The 21,221-nt window shown below is 40.5% G+C and overlaps 1 protein-coding gene across 3 annotated transcripts; it reads right to left on the bottom strand.

Moving 5' to 3' along the window:
• Positions 1-3,721: 3,721 nt before the first annotated feature.
• Positions 3,722-21,163, bottom strand: CUNH16orf46 (chromosome unknown C16orf46 homolog). Of its 3 annotated transcripts, none has more exons than XM_037145178.2 (4): positions 19,842-21,163; positions 10,293-10,386; positions 7,541-7,797; positions 3,722-5,876 (listed from the first exon to the last, which is right to left on the bottom strand). In XM_037145178.2, exons 3-4 carry the CDS (start codon positions 7,748-7,750, stop codon positions 4,875-4,877), a joined length of 1,212 nt encoding a protein of 403 aa, XP_037001073.2. In that variant the 5' UTR covers positions 7,751-7,797; positions 10,293-10,386; positions 19,842-21,163; the 3' UTR covers positions 3,722-4,874. The 3 variants fall into 3 exon arrangements, with proteins under 3 accessions (XP_037001073.2, XP_037001071.2, XP_053522543.1); XM_037145176.2 differs by lacking the exon at positions 19,842-21,163 and adding an exon at positions 16,190-16,279; XM_053666568.1 differs by lacking the exon at positions 19,842-21,163 and adding an exon at positions 16,000-16,021.
• Between the last annotated feature and the right edge of the window lie 58 nt (positions 21,164-21,221).

Below are 21,221 nucleotides of genomic sequence, written 5' to 3'. Positions count from 1 at the left end.
AAATTGGTGAATTTTTGTGTAGTCACTTTAATATTGAAGATGGGAGAAAATATGCAACATTTTATGCTTTATTTCAAGAAAGGCTGAAATGCAAAAAAGTATTTGTGCAGTGTATGGAGAAGGTGCTGTGACTGACTGAATGTGTCCAAAGTGGTTTGTAAAGTTTCATGCTGGAGATTTCTCGCTGGATGATGCTCCACAGTCAGGTAGACCAGTTGAAGTTGACAGCAGTCAAAAGTCAAATGAAGCCATTAATTGGGAACAATCAATGTTATGCCACGTGGGGGATAGCCAACATACTCAAAATATCCAATCAAGAAAGTTATTGGTGAAAATAAAAAGTGTATTTTTTATTTTACAAAAAAACTAAACAGACTTTTTAGCCAACTTAACATATGTTAGTACAGAAGGTTGAATCCTCATAGTCTTACATAAAAAAATATTTTTTAATCTCTAGAATTTTTACTCTCAGCAACTTTTGAAATGTACAAATTAAAATTCAGTTAGATTTTTTTAAAACAATTTTCGCATTACAAAGATCAAGATCCAGAGCAAATATGATCACAAATCTGTGACAGAAAGACCTGTTCGCCACTTTGGGTCTCTAGAAATGTTTGCAGGCAAGTTAACTATGCTAAAATGACAGAAACAGAAAGGACCTTAGGGATCGATCCCTTCATTTCATGGGGCAAAGACAGCAATGCCCACTGGCAAAATTGGGGTATCAAAAAAAGAAAAAAAGGAAGTCTCCTAATGCCTCATTCTCAGCTCCTAGGAAAAAAGGAACATGGGTCTATTTTTACTTATTGTCTGGACACTGAAATTATCCTAAGACAAGAAGATATACAACAGCTTTGATCTCAGAGATTGAACTTGAAAAGTAATTTTTTTCTGTAATATCTCAGCAGATGACACAAAAATCAGTACAAGAAACATGGTATCACTCGACAGAGTGGTGGTGTTTAGACTGGTGCAGTGAAAATTCAGGCAAAACCAAATGAGGAAAAGGACCAGGGAATGAAGATGGTCCATAGATTGGTTAAAAGGGTCTCAAGCAAAGAGCCTTAGTTGACAAGTTACAAAGCCGAGTTTGGAGGACTATTAAAGAATGAAGACCCGCCCTGGCTTGTGTGGCTTAATGGACGGAGTGCCAGCCTGCAAACCCAAAAGTCCCAGTTTTGATACCTGATCAGGGCACATTCCTGGGTCCCAGGCCAGGACCCCAGTTGGGGGCGTGCGAGAGGCAACCAGTTGATGGTTTCTCTCCCTCTCTCCCTCCCTTCTTCTCTCTAAAAATAAAAAAATAAAGTAAAATCTAAAAAAAAAATGTAAAGACCCATCCAGCTCCAAATAACAACTCATCTTAGCCATTAGATTTCTACACAATTTTGAAGTCGGTTTATTCATGAAGAGGAAATAAATGACCCAGGTATTTATATTTGATCTGATCAACACATTCGGGAAAACCATAAATTGCTGCTGGCATTTTATATTACCTCATTATCCTGTGTCTGAAGCTGTTCCCATCTTACAGGAAGGAATGACGTTCTCCAGCTCTCCTTCCTGCCTGTGTGGTCTTTTCCGCCCAGTGCTCCAACTGTGCCCCTCCTGGGGGACGCCTCGGAGCCTCCAGACGCCAGGCTCCATACCTTCACCCCGGCCTAACTAAACTCAACCTCCTGTTGATTGGATTCTCCTTGGCTCACAGAAGAAACCGGTCCCTGACGCACACGCATGTGCTCGGGTTAAAAAGAATGCCCAGAAGGAGGTCTGAACTCCTAGAAAGACCAGCTGAAAACCAGTGGAATCATTGTATCGTGTGACTGGCTAGTAGAACTCAAGGCAGAGTTTATCCCTGGCAGCAAGAGCCTGACGCTGAGTCTCTCGTGGGTCCTGTCAGTGGAGCTGAGCCACAGCAGAAAAGTGTCTCTGTGGTACCAGCAATTGCCCTGGTCTGCCCTCTCTCGCAGCCCCAGGAACCCCTGTTTCCTTCCTCTCCACCTTGCTTCTCAGGAGGCCCTGAACTACAGCACCAAACGGACGCAGGTCCAGACACGCCAAAAGCCCCAGATGTGAGGCTTCCCGCAGTGCGGTTTGGCCTGCTTGGCCGGCTGGGCTTCTGTGGTCTGTCTCCCCGGGTCCTGAGGCTCCTACACGTAGAGAGGGAGACTGAAAACAATTTTGACTCTGGGTTCAAATTACTTTATAGCATGATCTTTGAAATACAGGTAGATTTCACTATAGAGGCAAAGTCCAGAATAAAAAAGAATAAAACTAAAAATTAGGGAAAGTCTCCCTGAGTAGCTAAAGTCCTATGTATTTTTCCAAATGTATATAGCCAGATCTGGAATCAGAATTAAGTCTCCCCCTTGCCCTTCAAACATGCCATCCCCTCAACTCTCAGGTTGACATTCTGTCTGTCCAGGTCTCCTGCCCCTCTGGCCTCTCCCTTGCCTCACCTAGACCCTCAGCAGCACCCCCAGGCTTCACCCAGCCTCACCTAGTAGGTGACCTCTGGCCCTGTGTCAGATGCTCCCACAATTCCACTCTGTGATTTTTAAGTTTTCAAGATGACATCCAAAAATAATTGAATGAAGGATGAAACACAGAGTTCTCCATGACTGGTCTGGAGGGGACTAGAGGAATCAAACCTAATCAATCATCACCTTGAGGGAGGAATAAGGCTGCTCACCTGTGTTAGAACATGTTTGATGCCTTAAAACAGCAAGATTTACCCTGCAAGTTTCCTTAGTGACCTAGATCGCTAGATCCCTAGATTCAAGAACCTAAAAACTGCATTATAGCAAACATTTAGCCTTTATCTAGACTTGGACATCAAAGACCAGTTTGAGTACCCAATTTAATCTAAATGGAAATTGGGACAAGGCTTTAAAGTGACTTTGTCCACAGAGAAACTAAACATGGGCTAATGCAAACAGGATCCCAAAGAGACTTCATCAGGTACTTGGATAATTACCTAACAAAGAGATACCAACAGAACATTCTTAGGTATTCACAGAGGAATGTTCTACTAAATATTTTGTTGGCCAAGTTATTTGCTCAAAAAGAATGATACCATGAATCTTTGGTAAATTCAGCCATTTTTTTTGTTCAGACTGACCTTCCTCTTAATTCTACATTATTGCTACATGTTTACCCCCAAATTGATAGAATTTACAACTGCATCTCAACAAAAGTGTTCTTCATAAGAAAGAAATATTTGGTCATAACTTACATCAGTATTTTCAAACTGCCTCAAGATCTCAAAAGCACTTCTGGGCTGACGAGGTGGGGCTCCAACCCTCACTCATGCTGGTCCGTGTTCTTCCTTCCCAATCAAATACTTGTGATTGTTTCACATATTGGGCTTATTATTCTGCTGCTTATAAAAGGGGGCTTGAAAACCCACAGACTTAGGTGGGCAGGCTGCCATTGCTGGAGTATCCTCTAACATACCAGGTCCAACATCCCTGCTGTCCAGAAACCGTTGGAAATCAGGGCCTTTCCTTGGGGATAGAAACCTGATAGTTCATTCAGGGAAGAAGGGATGACAAGAACCTAAAAACTGCTGCTAGACTGTAAAGGAGTGTCCAACCAAAGTAGGCAAAAATATACCTTTTAATGACTGCTGTACTATAATCATCCCTGTATTCCCAGTGTTTCAGAAAAACAAACCAACAAAACAAACAACCTCAATTAAAGAGCAATTACAGAGAGCAGGTGTTTATAAACAGTCATCATTTATGGGATGGAAAGTTCAGATTTCAAGAACAACCTACCTTAAGCAAATTCGAACAGTAATTACAGAGCAGTTAGTTATTCATATTGCAAAGTTTTTTTTCAGAGCATTTCTCTGCTCGCTTGCCATTTAACATATAACTCATTTACAAACAAGGTTTAATTTATATACAACTCCAGGAAACATGCATTGGAGTAAAATGAAGGGGGAGAAGGGAGAAAGTAACCACCACATTCTAAGTGTCTATCTGGGGCTGTCAAGTTCCAAATATTAGATGCAAAGTAAGGGTAAAGATAGTACGTGGGGTGACAATAATCACAGTGATCTTTTTTCAAATAACTATTCTTAAGCTCCTTCCCGAGATGGATTTTGTGGAACTGTGGCTAAAACTTCTCAGACACAGAGATTAGCATGAGGCTACAATACAAGGACATGTCACTTTGGATACAAAGGATACAATAAGTATGGTAAACCCATGGATTTATGTCACTTTGCACACATAGCACCAATGGCTGTGGTGTACCCATGGATATAACATAAGGATATGTCATCTGGAATGCACGGATAGCCATTTAGACACAGACTGGAGTTTTCTACTCAAGCAACATCTCAGATCTTTGTTGCAAGAGAAAATGAAGCAACATACAGATATCTGCCTGATTTATCAGGAAATAACTTCATCCAGACAAGCCCAGTACACTTAAGGCACTGGGATAGGGCAGAACCCTTTCCAGTGGGCTCAAGGGTGCACAGGGGCATCACTGAGAGAGGCCCTTTTTCAAACTCCCCACCATCCACTTGGCTTCCAGTGGGAGAGGAGCTGTAAGGTGGGCAGAGACTGAGACTGGCATTACCACTTTGCATTTTGTAAATGACTGAGCAACTGAAGCAGGTAACACATAAGTATGGGTGTTTTGAGAATAAAGCAAAACCCATACAATGAGTTTATTTCCTCTGGTTCTACTACTGCAAAAAAGGACAAAGATGGGGAGGAAAGAAGGCGGGGGGAAGGAATGAGAAAAGGGAAGAGGAGGGGAGGGGAGATGAGGGAAAGGAAGAAAAGAGAATGGAGTAGGGGCAGAAGAGAAAGAGAGGATGAATGGGATGAATGCCCAGGGAATTATATCGTGGCAATTCAGAGGAATCTGTGAGTGGATACAGGAATAACAACTCTGCTCACTGTGAGAGATGGTAAGAGAGGTGTTGGGAACACATTGGTCTCCAGTGTTTGGTGCCTGTATTCCTGCTTGGCCTCCTTGGGAATGCACTTTTGAGTGTTCATGGGAGGTCTCGGCTCCCTAGCTTTGAATCTGGCTTTGTAGTTTTGCACTCCCTGTCTCTGCAAAAGCTGCATGGTGGTGAGATAGCGAACATTGTTGCAATGGGGAGGGCACAGCAGGTTTTTCTCAGGCAGGATAGACCAGTGCAGGCAGCCCCTCTCCAGATTGGCCACTAGGGATGTCCTGACCACTGGGGGAGGAAAAGGCTGCCTGCAGTTGACCTTAAGGTGCTTGGCCAGCTCAACGGGTCTCTTTCCATTATTCCTGCCAACTGTTTTCAATTCACATGCACAAGCCACACACTCATCCTTTTCTACACGCAGCACCTTCTCTTCTGGTTGCAAGAGAAAGTTCTTACTCTTCTTACCCAGAACACCCAAGCCAGTTGGGGCTGAAGCCTTCAGAGGAGGCAGAATTAAAAGGGCCTTGGAAGTCCATGAGTCTGAGATAGAATGACCCTGGTCGGCACCTCCGCTGGGGCCCTTGGCCCTAATAGTCTCTGGTGTGGCCCACTTTTCCATGCACCAAATAAACTCTTTTATTTGCAGATTTTTTTTCTCTCCCTGATTGCAGGAGGGAAAACACATCTTGCCACTCTCCCTGGAGGCAGTGGTGGGGTCTTTGAGCTCCTGGCTCTGAGTCTGGGAGGGGCTGCCTTGATCCCTCTCTGGGTCTGCCTCAGACGGAGTCCCACACTCCAACTTCCCGGCCTCTGACTGAGGCTTGGTCTCAGGGATCCCTTGGGAGAGACTGACACAGAGTAAGCAGCTGCTGGCACTTTCTCCCACCTTCGGCTTTTTAAGCTTCTTCCTGGGCCAGATACAGGCAGTTGGAGAAACCCTTCCCCAGCCTTGAACCTGCAAATAAAGCAGTATGTTAATCTCAGCCGAGCTGCCCACATTCTAGCCACCCCAATGTTGGCTGCATCCCCATTCTGGCCATCCTATTTGAACTGATATTTTAAATACCTATTTTAGCCTCATATTAAGCAATATAGTATTTTAAAATCTGAAATACTAGCAATAGGATTTGTAAAATACTAAGCAACTGTATCTGTAAATGGCCATCTTGACATGCTATGTTTTTTAGATGTACATTAAAATAAATTTGGAACTATTAAATAGAAATGCATTCAAAACTATTTGTCCTTATCTCCTATACCAGGCTTTGCCGTACTTCCAGGCTTGGTTTACTACACCCAGGGAGACGGCCAGAGGGAGAGATGAGCAAAGGTGGGTCCATGCCAACAGCCCTTAGATGTTTATTTCAATACTTTCGATAGTAAACAGAACCTTCTCAATTTAGAAAGTTTTAAAATCTTAAATAGGACGGCCTATAGCCCTGACTTATCAGACATGGGAGTATGTGTTTGGAAGGTCCTACATGCTTAAGGTGGCAGTGGGGTGACGCAGGAGAGAGAATACTAGAGAAGGGCTCTTGAAGACTCGATTGTTTCAACTGTCAAGTGGACTTTGATGAACCACTGGGCGAACCACGGGCCTTGTCTTGGCCTCAGTTCCACATTTATAAAATAAACCAAGTAGACTGAGGTTTCTCAACCTTGGCACTACCAATATTGGCACTGACCCCATGAGGGATCAGCAGCCCTCATGATGGGATCAGTGTCCTTATAAGAAAAGGAGGAGTCATGGGATCTCAATCTCTCTCTGTCTCTTTGCTTGTACACCACAAAGAAGGCCATGTGAGGGCACAGTCAGGAAGAGGGCCCTCACCAAGAACCCAACCATGCTGGCGCTGGCGCCCTGATCTTGTACTTCTACCCTCTAGAACTGTGAGGAGAAACTGTCTGTTGCTGAAGCCATCCTGTGTATGGTATTCTGTTACAGCAGCCTGAACTCTGATAGGGCGGAGTATTCCTAGTGATGGGCGCTGTCCTGGACATTGTACGATGCGGAGCAGCATTGCTGGCCTCGACCTATCGGATGCCGGTAGCACCTCCTCCCCCTTACCCCCTACTGTGACATTGCCAAGTGTCACCTGAGAAACTTTAAATTAAATTTCCTTATAGTTCTAAATTTAGAATTCCATTCTTGATTCTAAAGACAATTTAAGATTAAACAGGATTCTGAATTCTACAGGACAGAAATCTCAGGTGTCTTGGGCAGTTTAGTACCGTAGTTAAGGAGCTAAGGTTCTGGAGTCCAGAAGACCTTGGCCCTTGGCAGGGAGATCTTCACTGCATTATTTTACCCTCTGGGTGCCTCCGTATCCTTGTCCAAAAAGTGTGGCTGTTCATAACACCTGCCACATAGGACTACTGTGAGGTTGAATGAAGTGATGCACGTGAAGCATTCAGTGCTGTGCTTGCTGGTACCAAGTGGCCATAAATACTCACTAAGAGGTACTATTATCCTCATCGTTAATATTTTACTTGTGTTCCAAAGGTTTCTATATTTCATTGTTTACACATTTTTGGTAATAGTATCTATTTCTGAAAAAAGTAAAAAGGCTTGTATCAAAATACTGATGTGCAAGAGACCCAACTCAAGAAGATACTCACTGCTTCTTCCCATCCAGTTCCAATAACAAACTTGCGGGCTTTTTCATCTTGTTCAAGTGTAATGGCACTGATATTGAGAAGACAACAAACATGATTCCTTTCCCTTCTTCCATCTGGACAAGTATAGGTTAATTCAGCTTCTTCTGTGCTTTGAATTTCATTATTTTCTCTATTTTCTATCTCAGTTTCATTTTTCTGACAGAGATCCATTATTGTTATTACTCTGATGGTTGTTTAAAGTTTTTAACATCTTCTTCCTGTAGTTTGAAATGTGGACTGAACTCAGTTTTTTAATACTGACTTAAAAAAAAAAGAATAATTTGGGTGAAATATCTTTAACACATTCAGGAACTGACTCAGAAAAAATATTACAGAACCATCCATTGCCATCTATTGGCATTATAAAAGATAAGTCTAACTTTAATTAAAGACTAATTAATGGATATGATTAAAGACCAAAGTTGGAAGTGATGAAAAGAGAGGAAGATGTTGATTCAGGCTCTATCCCCATGATGGAGTACAGACTGCAGTAAGCAATGTAGGTTGAAGCATCCCGACCCTCCACTCCAAAAATGTCCGAAAGATACTGTGCTAATAACAAAAGAACTGCAGTGGACGTGTGTGATTTAGGCACCCCAGCCTCTTCTTGCCTTTCCCAACTCTGGATGTCAACCTGGGGGTCCTTAGGCTTCTAAGGAAACTGGTGGACCACGTGGTCTGTGCTCAGTCAATCGGTTCACCCCAATCCACCGTATATGACTGGTGTGCTTATTAAAAGGGGAAATTTGGACACAAACATGCATAGAGAGAAGATGATGTGAAGAGAAACAGGAAAAAGATGCCCATATATAAACAAAGGCAAGAAGCCTGGAACAGACCCCTTCCCTCACCGTCTTCACAAGGAATCAACCCTACTAACACCTCAATTTTGGACACTGAACCTCTGGAACTGTGAGATAATAGATTTCTGTTGTTTAAGCCACCCGGTCTGTGGTCCTTTGTAGCCCTAGGAAACTAACACAGTAGGGGATGGTGACAGTAGTTGTGGAGGTAATGGTGACAATGATAGGAAGCTTTGTATCTATCCTTCATTGATGCTTTTCCAAGTTAAAAAATGGAACTTGGCATTTATAATCCAGCCCAAAAGTTAGGAAATCTATAATCCTGATCATGAGCACAACCTCAAGTGTCAAACAGCCAGGGTTCCAATCCTATTTATTGGCTGTGTGAGGCTTAGATGAATGACCTTTCTCAGTCTGTGTGTTAAAAGTCACTCTCCAGGCCAAAAAAGCTCCTATAAATACACTCTGACCTTCTTCTTTTCTGAATTACAAATACATTTATACTACAGAACTCCACAGACCTAATAAGCATACAGTTCGAAAGGGGAAAAGCAGAGAATCAAAAGTGAAGCCACTTATTATATAATAGATAACTTTAGCCCTGGCTGGTGTGGCTCAATGGATTGAGCACCAGACTGCGAACCAGAGAGTAATGGGTTCGGTTCCCAGTCAGGGCACATGCCTGGGTTGCAGGCCAATGTTTCTCTCCCTTTCTTTCTCCCTCACTTCCCTTCTCTCTAAAAATAAATAAATAAAATCTTAAAAATAATAAAATAATAGATAACCTTAAACTTGAGGTTATTAAACAAAGAAATAGGTAATGTTCAGGAAAAATTAAGTAGCTCTAGAATGTTTGAATCAGTAAGAAAAGTTTTTTTGCTTAAAGCACCTCCACTGACAAGACTACTTAGAGAGGCTGCTCAAATGGCAAAGTAATTTAATGCTCTAATTGCCTGGTTCTCAAACTTGGCTGCACTTTGGAATCATCTGAGGAGCTTTTAAAAAAATAAAAATGCCCAGACCCCACCCACAGAAATTCTGATTATAACTGGTAGGGGCACACCCCCCCCCTAAGGATTTTTAAAATCACCCAAGATGATTCTAAAATCCAGCAAATTTGGAGAACTACTGCTCTGTTACAAAGTTCTTCCTCACATTGAACCAAGACGGCTTTTTCTGCCCCATCATCCTCCTCCACTCCCTGAGGCCCTCCCTGAGCCTCATTTTGCCCTGTGTGATAAGAAGCACACAGCCTTGGTCTTTAATCTACTTGACTGGGCTTAAGAAAGTCTCTGATGCCCCTGAAGATGGTCAGTGATTTTTCAGGGAAGGGCCTACATTAGCCACAACGCAGTCACTACAAAGGGCTGAAGAATCATTGACCCAGAGATGGCCCCACCGCCTCTGCATCCCAACAGCCCTATGAAAGAGTTCCATATACTCTTCTCTCTTTTAGACTGACCATTTCCGGTGCCTTCAACCATTTCTTATATGCCATGAGAATATGTGAAATCTTAGTGGATGGCTTTAAATCTCTGTGTATCTAGAGAGAGCAACAGCAGAGGCCGAGGACACAATACTGGGTGAGCCCTATTTTGGAGTCAGTAGAACTGGACCCAGTGAGGGCACCAGAAGAGGTTCCGGTCACATTGCATTACAAAGTGCCAAAAGAAGCCAAGGTTACAATAATAACTTAATAATAAAACTTACTGTTACATAGCTCCTGCTATTTGCCAAACATTGTTATAAGAGCTTTACATATTGGTTATAAATACTACATTTTATAAGTACTTTACTCATTTAATGGGGTATCATGGGAACTATATTGACTCCTTATGACTGAAAACTAAGAATCCCCTCTGAGTCAGTAGGCACAGTATTCTTAGTCAAATGGTCAGATTCCTACATACCGGCTTGCTGGGTGCTCCTCCAGGCCCCTGGTATTCTTCACACCAGACTGATCAAGACGCTCCACAACTAAAACAGAATATTGGTGGTCTTTTCCTAATGAGAAAAGAAATTCAGTTAGTGGGAAGCATAGTCTTAATTTTCAGTTTTCCTTCTGTAAATGTGACTTCAAGATTTATTGCCTTCTAACTTTTCTTGTCTTCTGTCTCTTGTAAGAGATGACAAATAGAAATGTATAAGAAGCAATCAAAGATCAACTAAAAGAGTAGGTATTACAGGAATATCTATTCCTGTAGACTTACAGGAATGTGACTTACAAATTATATTATTTTACTTCTCTGTTGGAATGTAGAAATCTGCACTGACATAATACTCACATTTTCTGATGGTAAAACTCTGCCTAGCTTACAGACTGGAAGCAAATCAAGAGCTCATGCTATTCCACTTCTGGATGCCCAGCAAGCTTTACAACCTGATTCTGTTTGAGAATCACTGGTATAAAGCATAAATCAAAGTCCTTATAAATGTTTCCCAAGAAAATCACATTAAGAAAACACAAATACCATAGTGAAAGTGCTACCATGGGAAAATGCATTTGCAGATGTAACTAGAAAATCGGATTTGGAGTACGAAGCAAGAAGGCACATGGATGTAGTCCAGAAGGTCTTAAACTCTGTGACATATGCTATTAAAGTGTCTCAAACCAAAGAAGAAAATGTTCACTGAGGTCCAAGCCCCCAAAGTACATGCTTGGATAAACCAAATTAACCCAAAGAAAAACTGATCAATGAACTTAAGATATTTGGAAATGAAATCAAGAAGATGACGAGATTTTGTGAAACAGAGCCTATGGAAATTCACTATGATCCAGAAAATATCTTTTCTGGTAGCATTTAAGGACAGAAATGGAAAGGAAATGCTCAGCAAAAACATCTGTGACATAGTTTCTTTTATTTTACCAATTAAACATAAGCCATTTTGATTTTCTTCAAAATAATTGCACAAGTAGTGTGGCAGGGGTGGGGCATGTGGTGGGTGTAGCTGGATGAAATAAAAGTGGTCTTGAGCTCTGTTTGTCGTAGATGGGCTTGAGGACACAGCGGTTAACTGTGCTCTTCTCTCTACTTTTATGTAAGAGTGAAGTTTCCTGTAATAGGAAAAATTTTAAGCCACTACACTATCAGAGTGGCTCAAGGAATGAAATATGGAATAATGGTAGAAGTGAACATAGGACAAATTTTGATCTTAAGCAAACTGAAATAAATGTATCAAAGAATAGATAAAACAGTTTGTATAATTTTAAGTTGGATTAAAGAACGAGGACTTACTGAAAAAGAACAGCTGTATCACAAAGGTATAACAATCAGAGAATAGAGTTTATGAAGGTGATTTAGAGAAACTCCATGAATAACTGTCCACTTACTCTTAAGTCAAAGTACTAAAGGCTTTCTTATTATATTTACTGAACTGCAAAATAATGGATTGGAAATTCAGAAAAAATTGACTTTACCTTTGGGATCTCTAACGTTGTATTATGATCACACAATTTGTTTATGAACTGAGAAGTACAGACACCACCAAATGCCTCTTTGTTATACATATGGCAATATCAATGTAGCTTTCATTAATTGCATATTGAAATGCTAATATACTGAATAATGTAGATTATGTACAATGTATTAAAATTGGTTGTACCTGTTTTTTTCTTTTTAAAATATGATTAATAAAAATTTTAATTATATAAATTATATAATTTGGGCATTATAGCTGTAATGCCCAAACCAATCTGTAATTTAGAATACAGTGTCCTCCTCCTGAAATACAGACTTCCATTAAGCTACAGAGGGCCAAGGGCAAAGACATACCAATATTACAAGAGTCCAGGAAAAGGACATATTTTTCTGTTGCTATTTTCATAGATGTGTTACATAAAAGTTTAAATGAGGTGGGAGGGGCTGAAATCAATGTAAAATGAAAACAATGACCATATTTACTATTTGTAAATAAATAATGTTGACCAAAGTAAAAACTATGTGAAATAGAGACCACCTGACCCAAAACATAAATTTCCAAAAGGCTAGTAGCTGATGGACTATGGACAGCAGAAGACACAAGAGACAGACAGAAGGATGTCATATTAGTACAGAAAAGGACTTTGTATTTTAAAAAATTTTTTTGGTCGAGACAATGTGGTTATTTTATCATTTTAATGAAAGTGAAGTTAGAAATTGATTTTTTAAATCTCCATAAAACTCTGAATTTGGGGGGTTTTGTTTTGTTTTGTTTTGTTTTGTTTTGTTTTGAGTGTATCCCAGATATGGCTCAATCTGCCAGGTTCTTTTTGGAAAAGGCTGCCCTGGCAGCCTTACCAGAGTGCACTTCAGTTTGGCATGGTCACTGTCAGTGAACCAGAGCTACCTATTATTGGTGTAGATAGGCAAGGCAATGCTGCAATAATATGCACTCCTAATTTTTCCCCAGTGATAAAAAACAAAAAAAAATTATTTCTAACACAAGCTACGTGTCTATTGAGTGAGGCTACAGACCCTGCTACACATTTTATCCTCACTCTGGAATTGAACTAATGGAGACACCATAATGGAAAACCATGGCAAACTGTGATAGCCGACAAGGGGAATCACACACTGACTCTTAGATGCTTCTGCCTGGAAGTAACATATGACTTCAGTCACCATGTCAGTCGCTGGAACAAGTCACAAGGTACTGCCTAACTTCAAGGAGAAGTGAGGATTATACTTCCTCCTAAATCTCCAGAAAGAAAAGACGGCCAGATTTTGGTGACCAGTAGTAATATCTTGGTACCACACTAGTATGGTATTATCTGATGTGCAATACAAAGCAGATGGCCTTTATGTGCTAAGAATGTCACTACCTAGAATGTGGACATTTATAGTCCTTGAAGAGTCCAGGGCCTCTGGGAACAGGAATTCCTAGCTCTTCAGAAGATAAGACTATGTGCTTATAAAAAGATAATTCTTACAACTTTTTCCTTTTTGGGGATTCTAAAATGTATATGAAAATATAAAGGCCTAAGAATAGATAATCTTAAAGAAGTTGGAGGAATAGCTGTTGCATATCAAGATATGAATCTAGCACAGGATTTCTAGTCAATCTCGACCAGCTGACTTTAAAATTTATTAGGAAATACAAAGGAACTATAATGATTATAACAATGATTGAAACTAAGTATAAGGTGGAGGAATCACACTACCCAATTTTAAGTCACCATAAAGCCATAGGGAAAGCGATCAGTATGACATGAGCGAGTGGAAAGACACATAGATTAATGGGCCAGAATAGGGAGTCCAGAAGTATACCCGCACAAACATGGCCAATTGATTTTTGACAAAATGCAAAATTAATTAAATGAATAAAAGATGGTCTTTTCAACTATAGTGTGGCAACCAGTGGCCATGCATATGCAAAAAAAAAAATTTTTAATCCAAAATGGATCATAGATCTAAATAAAAATCATAAAGCTACGTAACTTTTAAAAGAAAACATAGAAAAATCTTCATGACCCGAGGTTAGGCACTGTTCTTAGACATGCTTAAATAATTTTAATAACTGAGAGCTCATTATTTTACAAGCTATTTTTTCCATTCCAATGGCAACTTTAAGATTGAAATGTTCTCCAATCAAGACATCAGCAAGCCTGCAATTTTGCTTCTCAGTTCCTGATGTTCCTCCCAAAAGCAACACATGACACTCCTGAAAATATCTGAAGACAGCTAATATTTCTTCAAACAAGAATCTCAAATTCCCTCATCTTAAGAATGCACAGTCACTTCTCAATGTCTTTAAAATATAGTACCTGAAAATTAGGTTGATACTTCAAATTTGATCTGGCTAGGAGTGTTTATTTTGAAATCTGACTTCCTTTGATCTGAAATCTACACTATTAATTCAACAAAGATTGCTATTTTTTAACCCTGTATCCCAATCTTGATTAACACTGACCTTGAGGTCAGCTAGAACTTCCAGATTTCTTTCACATGTTAATAATTCCTGTCTTCTTGATTCCATTCCCATGCTGTTGTTTTCCTTTTAATTTTTTTCTTCTTCTCTTCAGCTAAATGCGGACATCCAAATATATTAAATTCTTCTAAAATGTCCTTCTCTTGGTTTTGGACCATTATCCCAGCCTGCTTAGATAATTCTGAATCATTTCTTCCCATTCTCAATTTAAGACTTTATTAGTTGAATGGATGTGCCTTCTGTAATTTCATCTGAATCACTGATATAAATGTTGGTGAGGAGAGGATAAAGGACAATGCCCTGTGGGTACCCCTGGTACTTGGGTGTTTACTAATTATCCAACCTTATTATATAAGTATCTGGTCTACATTTCTAAACTTTATCTATGGGATTCCTGATCCATCTATTTAGATAATCCCACTGAAAACAAAAAGGAATATTACCCAGAGATAAGAAAATTTAAATTTACATTATTGTCTATTTTTTTACATTTATTATCTACATTAGGGATAAAGAATATGTTCCAAATTGTCAGTTGCAAACAAATACTTGCAAAACACCTAGGGTGCTGTGTTGAGAAGGATCTTAAGACTTGGACACAACAGGAAAGATTAGACTAATGATGTCTGTCAGGGAACAAATAAGGAAGTTGGAAGCACATTTTTCACATATTTGCCATTGCCTATCTATATAGTCAGACTACAGATGTCTTACCCTAGATTCCTACACCTGGTTAACATATTTCTAATTAATTAACAGTAAGGGTAACACTGATGGCCAGGAGAGACAAAAAGCCCAGATGTTTAAGTCAAAAGCAGGCTGTAATACCCCAAAATGCCTTACCACTTCCCTGACTCTACACCATATCCCCACACCTACCCCCATCTTCCTGGAAGTTTCAGGTTTAAAGAATTTCAGCCAGGAAAAGATGACTCACTTGGAATTCTGAACGGATGTTCTTAGGGACCCTTATCATTTTATGTTGAAGAAATCAATGAATAAAAACAGCCGTGATGGAAGCTAGGTTTTGTAATACAGAGCTAAGCTTCACACCTGTGAACTGGCTAAATAGGCCTCAAAGGCTGGTCTGGGCATGCTGATCACTAGTAACATAGTTTCTAAAGGAAAATGACATTAGAACTTCAATCTAATTCACAGATTTGGAACACAAGTCGATAGGGAGTTGAAACTTTGGCTCAAAGTTAAGCACATATGCCACCCAACTTGAGCAAACTGTTCAGTTTCGAGAGTATAAATCTTATCTCCCCATGTTAATTATCTGTGCCTTATCCTTATTATGTGCCCACAGAGCACAACAGTTTTGATTGTTCATTGAGTGACTCCTAGGAGTGTGGTTCCTACAACCATCCCTCCTCCAAGCACTCCAACTCTTCCACTTTTTCCACTTACATGCATTCACTCATTCTATTGGCTGCCTAGCACTGGGAATAAAATAGTAAAGCAATGTCCATCTTCCCAGCTCTCATACAGTTTACAGTCTACGTGAAAATACAAGTCAAACACACACTCCAATCTGCCTTTCCTAGAGCCTAGGCACTGAGGCACTTCATACCTGTCTCTACCCGTTCCTTTGATATATTAAAGTATTAAGGTTGAATAGTTCCTCCCAGCCTTGCAGGCTCCTCCCCTTCTTCCATGATCCTTCCTCCTTCCTCACCTACTTCCTTCCCTTCCTCCAGCAGTTCTTACCTAAGTACAAAAGATGCCCTCTCTACCTTCAAGAGCTAACCCCTCCTGCAAAACATCCCTACTTGTCCCACCAAACCCCACCGCTCCACCGATTGGCTCCTGCCCCACAGGTTCCGCCCTTTCAACGGCCCTTCCCACTGCCCCACGCTCTCCAGGCCCCGCCCTTAATCCCAACTCATCTCCATACTACCTCTCCTTTTTGCCTCCCCGTTTAGGAGGGCAGCTTCCTTTCGTACTGGGCAGGTCTTCCGGCTCTGCCGCCCGTGGAGTGGTGTGAGGCCCTGCTTCGGGGACTGGGAAGTGGCCGCCGCGACTCACTACTTGGGGCCCACCAGGTGGAAAGCCAAGGCAATTTAGTCCTCGCCGGCGCCGGAGGAGGGCGACAGTTGCCTTGGGTTACGACGCACTGGAGGCGAGTGGTGGGCGGGCCTGTGGCTGTTTACAGCGGAAGTGACGTATTCTGCCTTGCGCAACAAACCTGAGCGCGGGAAACGACACTGGCGGACCTAGGTGAGCTCTTGGTCCCAAAGGCCTTGATGTGGGCGCAGACCTTCCGCCGTGTGTGTGGCGGTGCTGCGGCCGGCTGCGAGCGTTGAGAGGTAACGTGTAGCTTGAAGCGCCGATTACGGAAGTAGACGAGGGGCAGGATGCCCGCCGTGTTCTGGAGTTAGAAAGCGAGGGCCCTGTGGACCGGCTTCCGCTCACCCATGGCTTCTCGCCTTTACTTGTTCTAGGGCCGAATTTTTCTTAAGTGGGGCCGCCGTGCTCACTGCAGGATGGTTAGTAGCGTCCCTGGCCTCCATCCACGAGGTGACAACCAAAAATGTCTCTAGCTTTGCCAGCTGACTCCAAATTTCCTCTCCCCCGTGAGAATGACTGCTAGGGTTGATGCCAAAAACTTAGTAGTATCCATTGGTTTTCAACTCTTCGGTGCCTGCTTATGTGACTGGACAGTACAGGTTTGAATCCACTGGCAATACCAACTAACAGTTGTTTAACTCTGTGAAGTGGGCATTGGAGTTTAGTTTTGTTTTTAATGAAGAAAAGTAGCCTTGCGACCTTAAATGAACTAAGGAACTTTTGAGCACCCAGCCAGGGGTAGGAACCTGTGCATAGTCATTAGATCGTAGAGCCTCGACCCAACTCAGGTCTGATTCCAAAATTTTTCTGCTGTCTGGTTTTAGAAGTATGAATATTTCTGCTGTAGAAAAGTATTAGAATATAAGTCCTTTATATCAATGATTAAAAGGCATTTGGAAAGATAGGTATTACTGCCTTTTACAGAACATAATTAGAAAGGCTTTAAAGTCCATGCAAAGACTTTAATATAATGTCTTAGAATATTACATTATTCTAATACTTTTAGAACAAAGTACTTTTGTAAAATATGACGACTTTTTTTAGGTATATTTCTTTACCTAAAATATACATATTTGGATGATTTGGCTTCACAACCTGGAAGGAATGGTACTAAAAAGAATTGTACACAAAACAGCATACCCTATTGCATTTTTTTGTATTGAAACTTAAACTTTTAATCCTAAATTTAAATAGTAGCCAAGGATAATGTTAACGTTACTCTTAAAAATAATGAAAAAAATCTAAATTTAATGGCAATTTGATACTCATCAATATAATATTTAAAAATGCATGAATATTGGTGTGGCTCAGTGGATTGAGTGCTGGCCTGGGAACCAAAAGGGTCACTGGTTCCATTCCCAGTAAGGGCACATGCCTGGGTTGCAGGCCAGGTCCTCAGTAGGGGGTAGGTGAGAAGTACATACTGATGTTTCCCTCCCCCTCTAAAAATAAATAAAATCTTTAAAAAATAAAATACATGAATAAACTAAAAGATGGAAGTTTTTCTTTTGCTTTTTCTCCTTAAATTGATAATTGTACTCTTATTCTGCTTCCTCCACAGAATTTTATTTTAACATATTTATGGTCAGGGACTTTTATTAAGTATTCTTGTCATTTTTCTGTGCAATAAAAATGTTTAACTTGAAAATTAAATTTTAAAAATTATCTGAAGACTGCAAGGCTAAAATAGTTCACCTTCTTTCCAGATTGAGGATTACCTTTATTCCTACTCAGCTAGTGAACATTAAGAATATATTCCATCTATCTGTGGGTAAATACTATTATTAGAATGAGAAAAATTCAACCCCAATTTGATTCCAGTTTTTTCATAGATGGAAGCTGAGATACCTTGTTCATATGAAGATGCACATGAAAGGGTTTTGTTAATAGTCTCTTAACTTTTTTTAAACCACTCTCCGCACCAGAAACCACATAGTGATCAACAACAAAAAATTAATGATCTATCAGTTGACAGTTTGCTTAGATCCTCCTTCAGTTCTGTTGAAAACAAAATCTGGAACCATGCGACTATTAGAATTTGTTATCCTAGTCACATTAAAAAGTCACATTTAAAGAGTCATTAAACCTACTTTCTCTGTTTCTGGGAAGCATACCACAGTCTTAACTAAGATTTACTAAGTGTTAAACTTCTTAATGGCAAGTACATTCTCATAAGTATTGTGCATGGGGCAGTTGGAAAATCTGGTAACTCATTTCCTTCACACTAATTGGGCTTGCATGTTTTAAGTGGATTAGTAATCACTACTGAGTGTAGCAGGTAAATGCCCTGGTAGCTTGAGCAGAAACATTAAGGGACAAGTGTGTTTGACTGAAGCAAGATTATTGGTAGTTCTGGTACAGTATCTCAGAGTTGGCAAACGGATGTTTCCAAAGCAGAAAGATGGGATCAGGAGGTGTATGGAAGAAGGAAAATGACTGGTAAAGGTAGGTGGTCAGTTGCAGAGAGATTTTATCTTGATGTAAAGTGGGGGCCTTCTCTGAGGAAGGTATGTGATTAGGTTTGAAATAAGATTGTGGAGCAATAATGAGGGCACAGTTACAGTTAGCATGATTTTTTAAACTGAGGGTAGGTGGCACATTTTAGCAGCCCCAGAAAAACTGGGGCAATTCACAAAAATTAAAAAATTCTTATTAGATGAGTTGACCAGCCTCCTTTTCACACTGCCATGCCTATGCAGAGAGCCCTCTAGTGGTTTGTCCTCATTAAACATACTGTCAACAGCTACCTGGGGGATAAAAAATTTTTTGAGGTGTTAAGAAATCCTTTTAACACTTCCAGAGTAACCTATTTCATTTTTGAAGTTGAAAGCATATTCAAAACCTTTATTAAGCTACTCTATTAAGAGGAAAACTATTCACAAGGAATATGAGCTTGTAAGAAATAGAACTGTCAGTTTAGTCCCTTTTCAGCATCTATTTTTTTGGCAGCAGTATTAATAGAAATGAGGGTTGAATTGGCTCTGTATTCTAAATTGTGAAAGAGCAAGTTCATTCATAATGTTCTGCTCTTTGAAAAACCCCGGAGTGGGTGTAACAGACCAAGCAAGTCTATTTCTGAGAAAGAATGATAGAATAAAAAACTGCCGCCCTGGCTGGCGGCTGTGGTGGGCCCGGAGGTTGTTGGGGCTGGGTTGCGGCCAGTTCCCAGCAGGGGACTCGAGAGGCAAAACATTGATGTTTCTCTCCCTCTTTCTCCTTCCCTTCCCTCTCTCTAAATATTTTAAAAAAACTGCCCATCTCTTTCAGACTCAATCACTGATCAACTTTTCACTTTAGAAAGGCCATTTCTGCTTCCCACCTTTAGAACACTCATCCCTCCCCCCTCCAATTCCCATTTAAATGTTTTTTTTTTCCAGTAACATTTGCTAAGTAATTGATGAAGAGTGCACCAGGAAATGTGAAAATTCTGCAACTGCCCAGCTTTTTAAGTAACGTTATCCTCTTATCCTCTCTCACCTTACCTGTGAAATGGTGGTATCCTTGGATATGTCCTATCTCTGGTTATTGTGAACATCAGAAAAGGTAATATATATGAGAGTACCTTTAAAACAAAAGAGTAAACCTTTGTAATTATTACTACTCCCTCTTTATTTCCAAAGCAGATAGTCTAATTAATTAATTTGAATAATAATTACACAAGCAAGCAGATCATCATCCCAGATATCTTGGATGGATCTTTTAAGATTTTATTTTTAGAGAGATGGGGAGGGAGGGAGAGAAACGTTAATGTGTGAGGGACATTGACTGGTTGCCTCACACCCCCCAATCAGGGACCTGGCCTGCAACTCAGGCATGTGTCCTGGCTAGAAATCAAACCAGTGACCCATTGGTTCACAGGCTGATGCTCAATCCACTGAACCACACCAGCCAGGGCTCTCAGATACCTTCTTGAAAAGGGTGCAAAGATACCCTTTGCATATCAGCAGTGATATGGCCATTGGCATAGTCTTGTAAAGAATAGTTTCTGCTGAGGAACAGGAAAGATTTATATATTATTTATCTATTTTCCTCTAGGTTCTCATATTTGCTGCCTATTCACCATTAGAAGGTAGTTGTCTTTTTCCTTTTCCTCTAGTAACAAGGAAAATGATGGAGGCGTGTGTCTGCTCTTACTATATGCACATGTTTAAATCTATGTGTATATATCTCCCCTCAAAGTGTCAGCATACTACAGTTGGCTTAAAGTACCATTTGGCACTCTAAATATGCTACAAACCACATTCACTTAAGTGCTACAAAGCACTGAAACTACAAAGCACATTCCCTAAGTGAGTGAACTCATAAAGTTTAACTTCTATTCCCATTTCTTAAGTGGAAACCTGAATGTGGTGTAACTTTCTTAAGGATGCCATCCATGTGATCAAACTTTCACCTTTCCTTGTTTTTCCTCCTTTCTAACTTAGCATGATAGAAAAACAATGTCAGTGGTTTCTCTTTCATGATTAAAGATGACCAGCCCTGGCTGGTGTGCCTCACTGGATTGAGGCCAGCCTGTGAACCAAAGGCGTGATCACAGGTTCAATTTCCAATCTGGGCCCTTGTCTGGGTTATGGGCCAAGTCCCCAGTAAAGGGTACATGAGAGGCAACCACACATTGATGTCTTTCTCCCTCCCTTCCCCTCTCTAATGATAATTGCCCCCTCTAGTGGTAATGTAAATTACTTAACATTACCAAGCTATTATATTCTTGCTTAAGAAACACCACATTTATAACTAATAGGAAACATTACTTGGACTTTCATTGTTATGGCTTTAATTTCATTAAAAAAGAACTTTCCATAAGTTAAAATTAGCATTTTCACAAATACTAGAAGAGTCACTAAATATTAACAGCAAAATAA

Source organism: Artibeus jamaicensis, unplaced genomic scaffold (genome assembly GCF_021234435.1).
Source record: "Artibeus jamaicensis isolate MK-2021 breed Jamaican fruit bat unplaced genomic scaffold, CSHL_Jam_final contig_464, whole genome shotgun sequence".
In the NCBI taxonomy this organism is placed as follows: Eukaryota; Metazoa; Chordata; class Mammalia; order Chiroptera; family Phyllostomidae; genus Artibeus; species Artibeus jamaicensis.
Note: the sequence above shows the minus strand (reverse complement) of the source record. Positions and strands in the feature narration are given on the sequence as shown.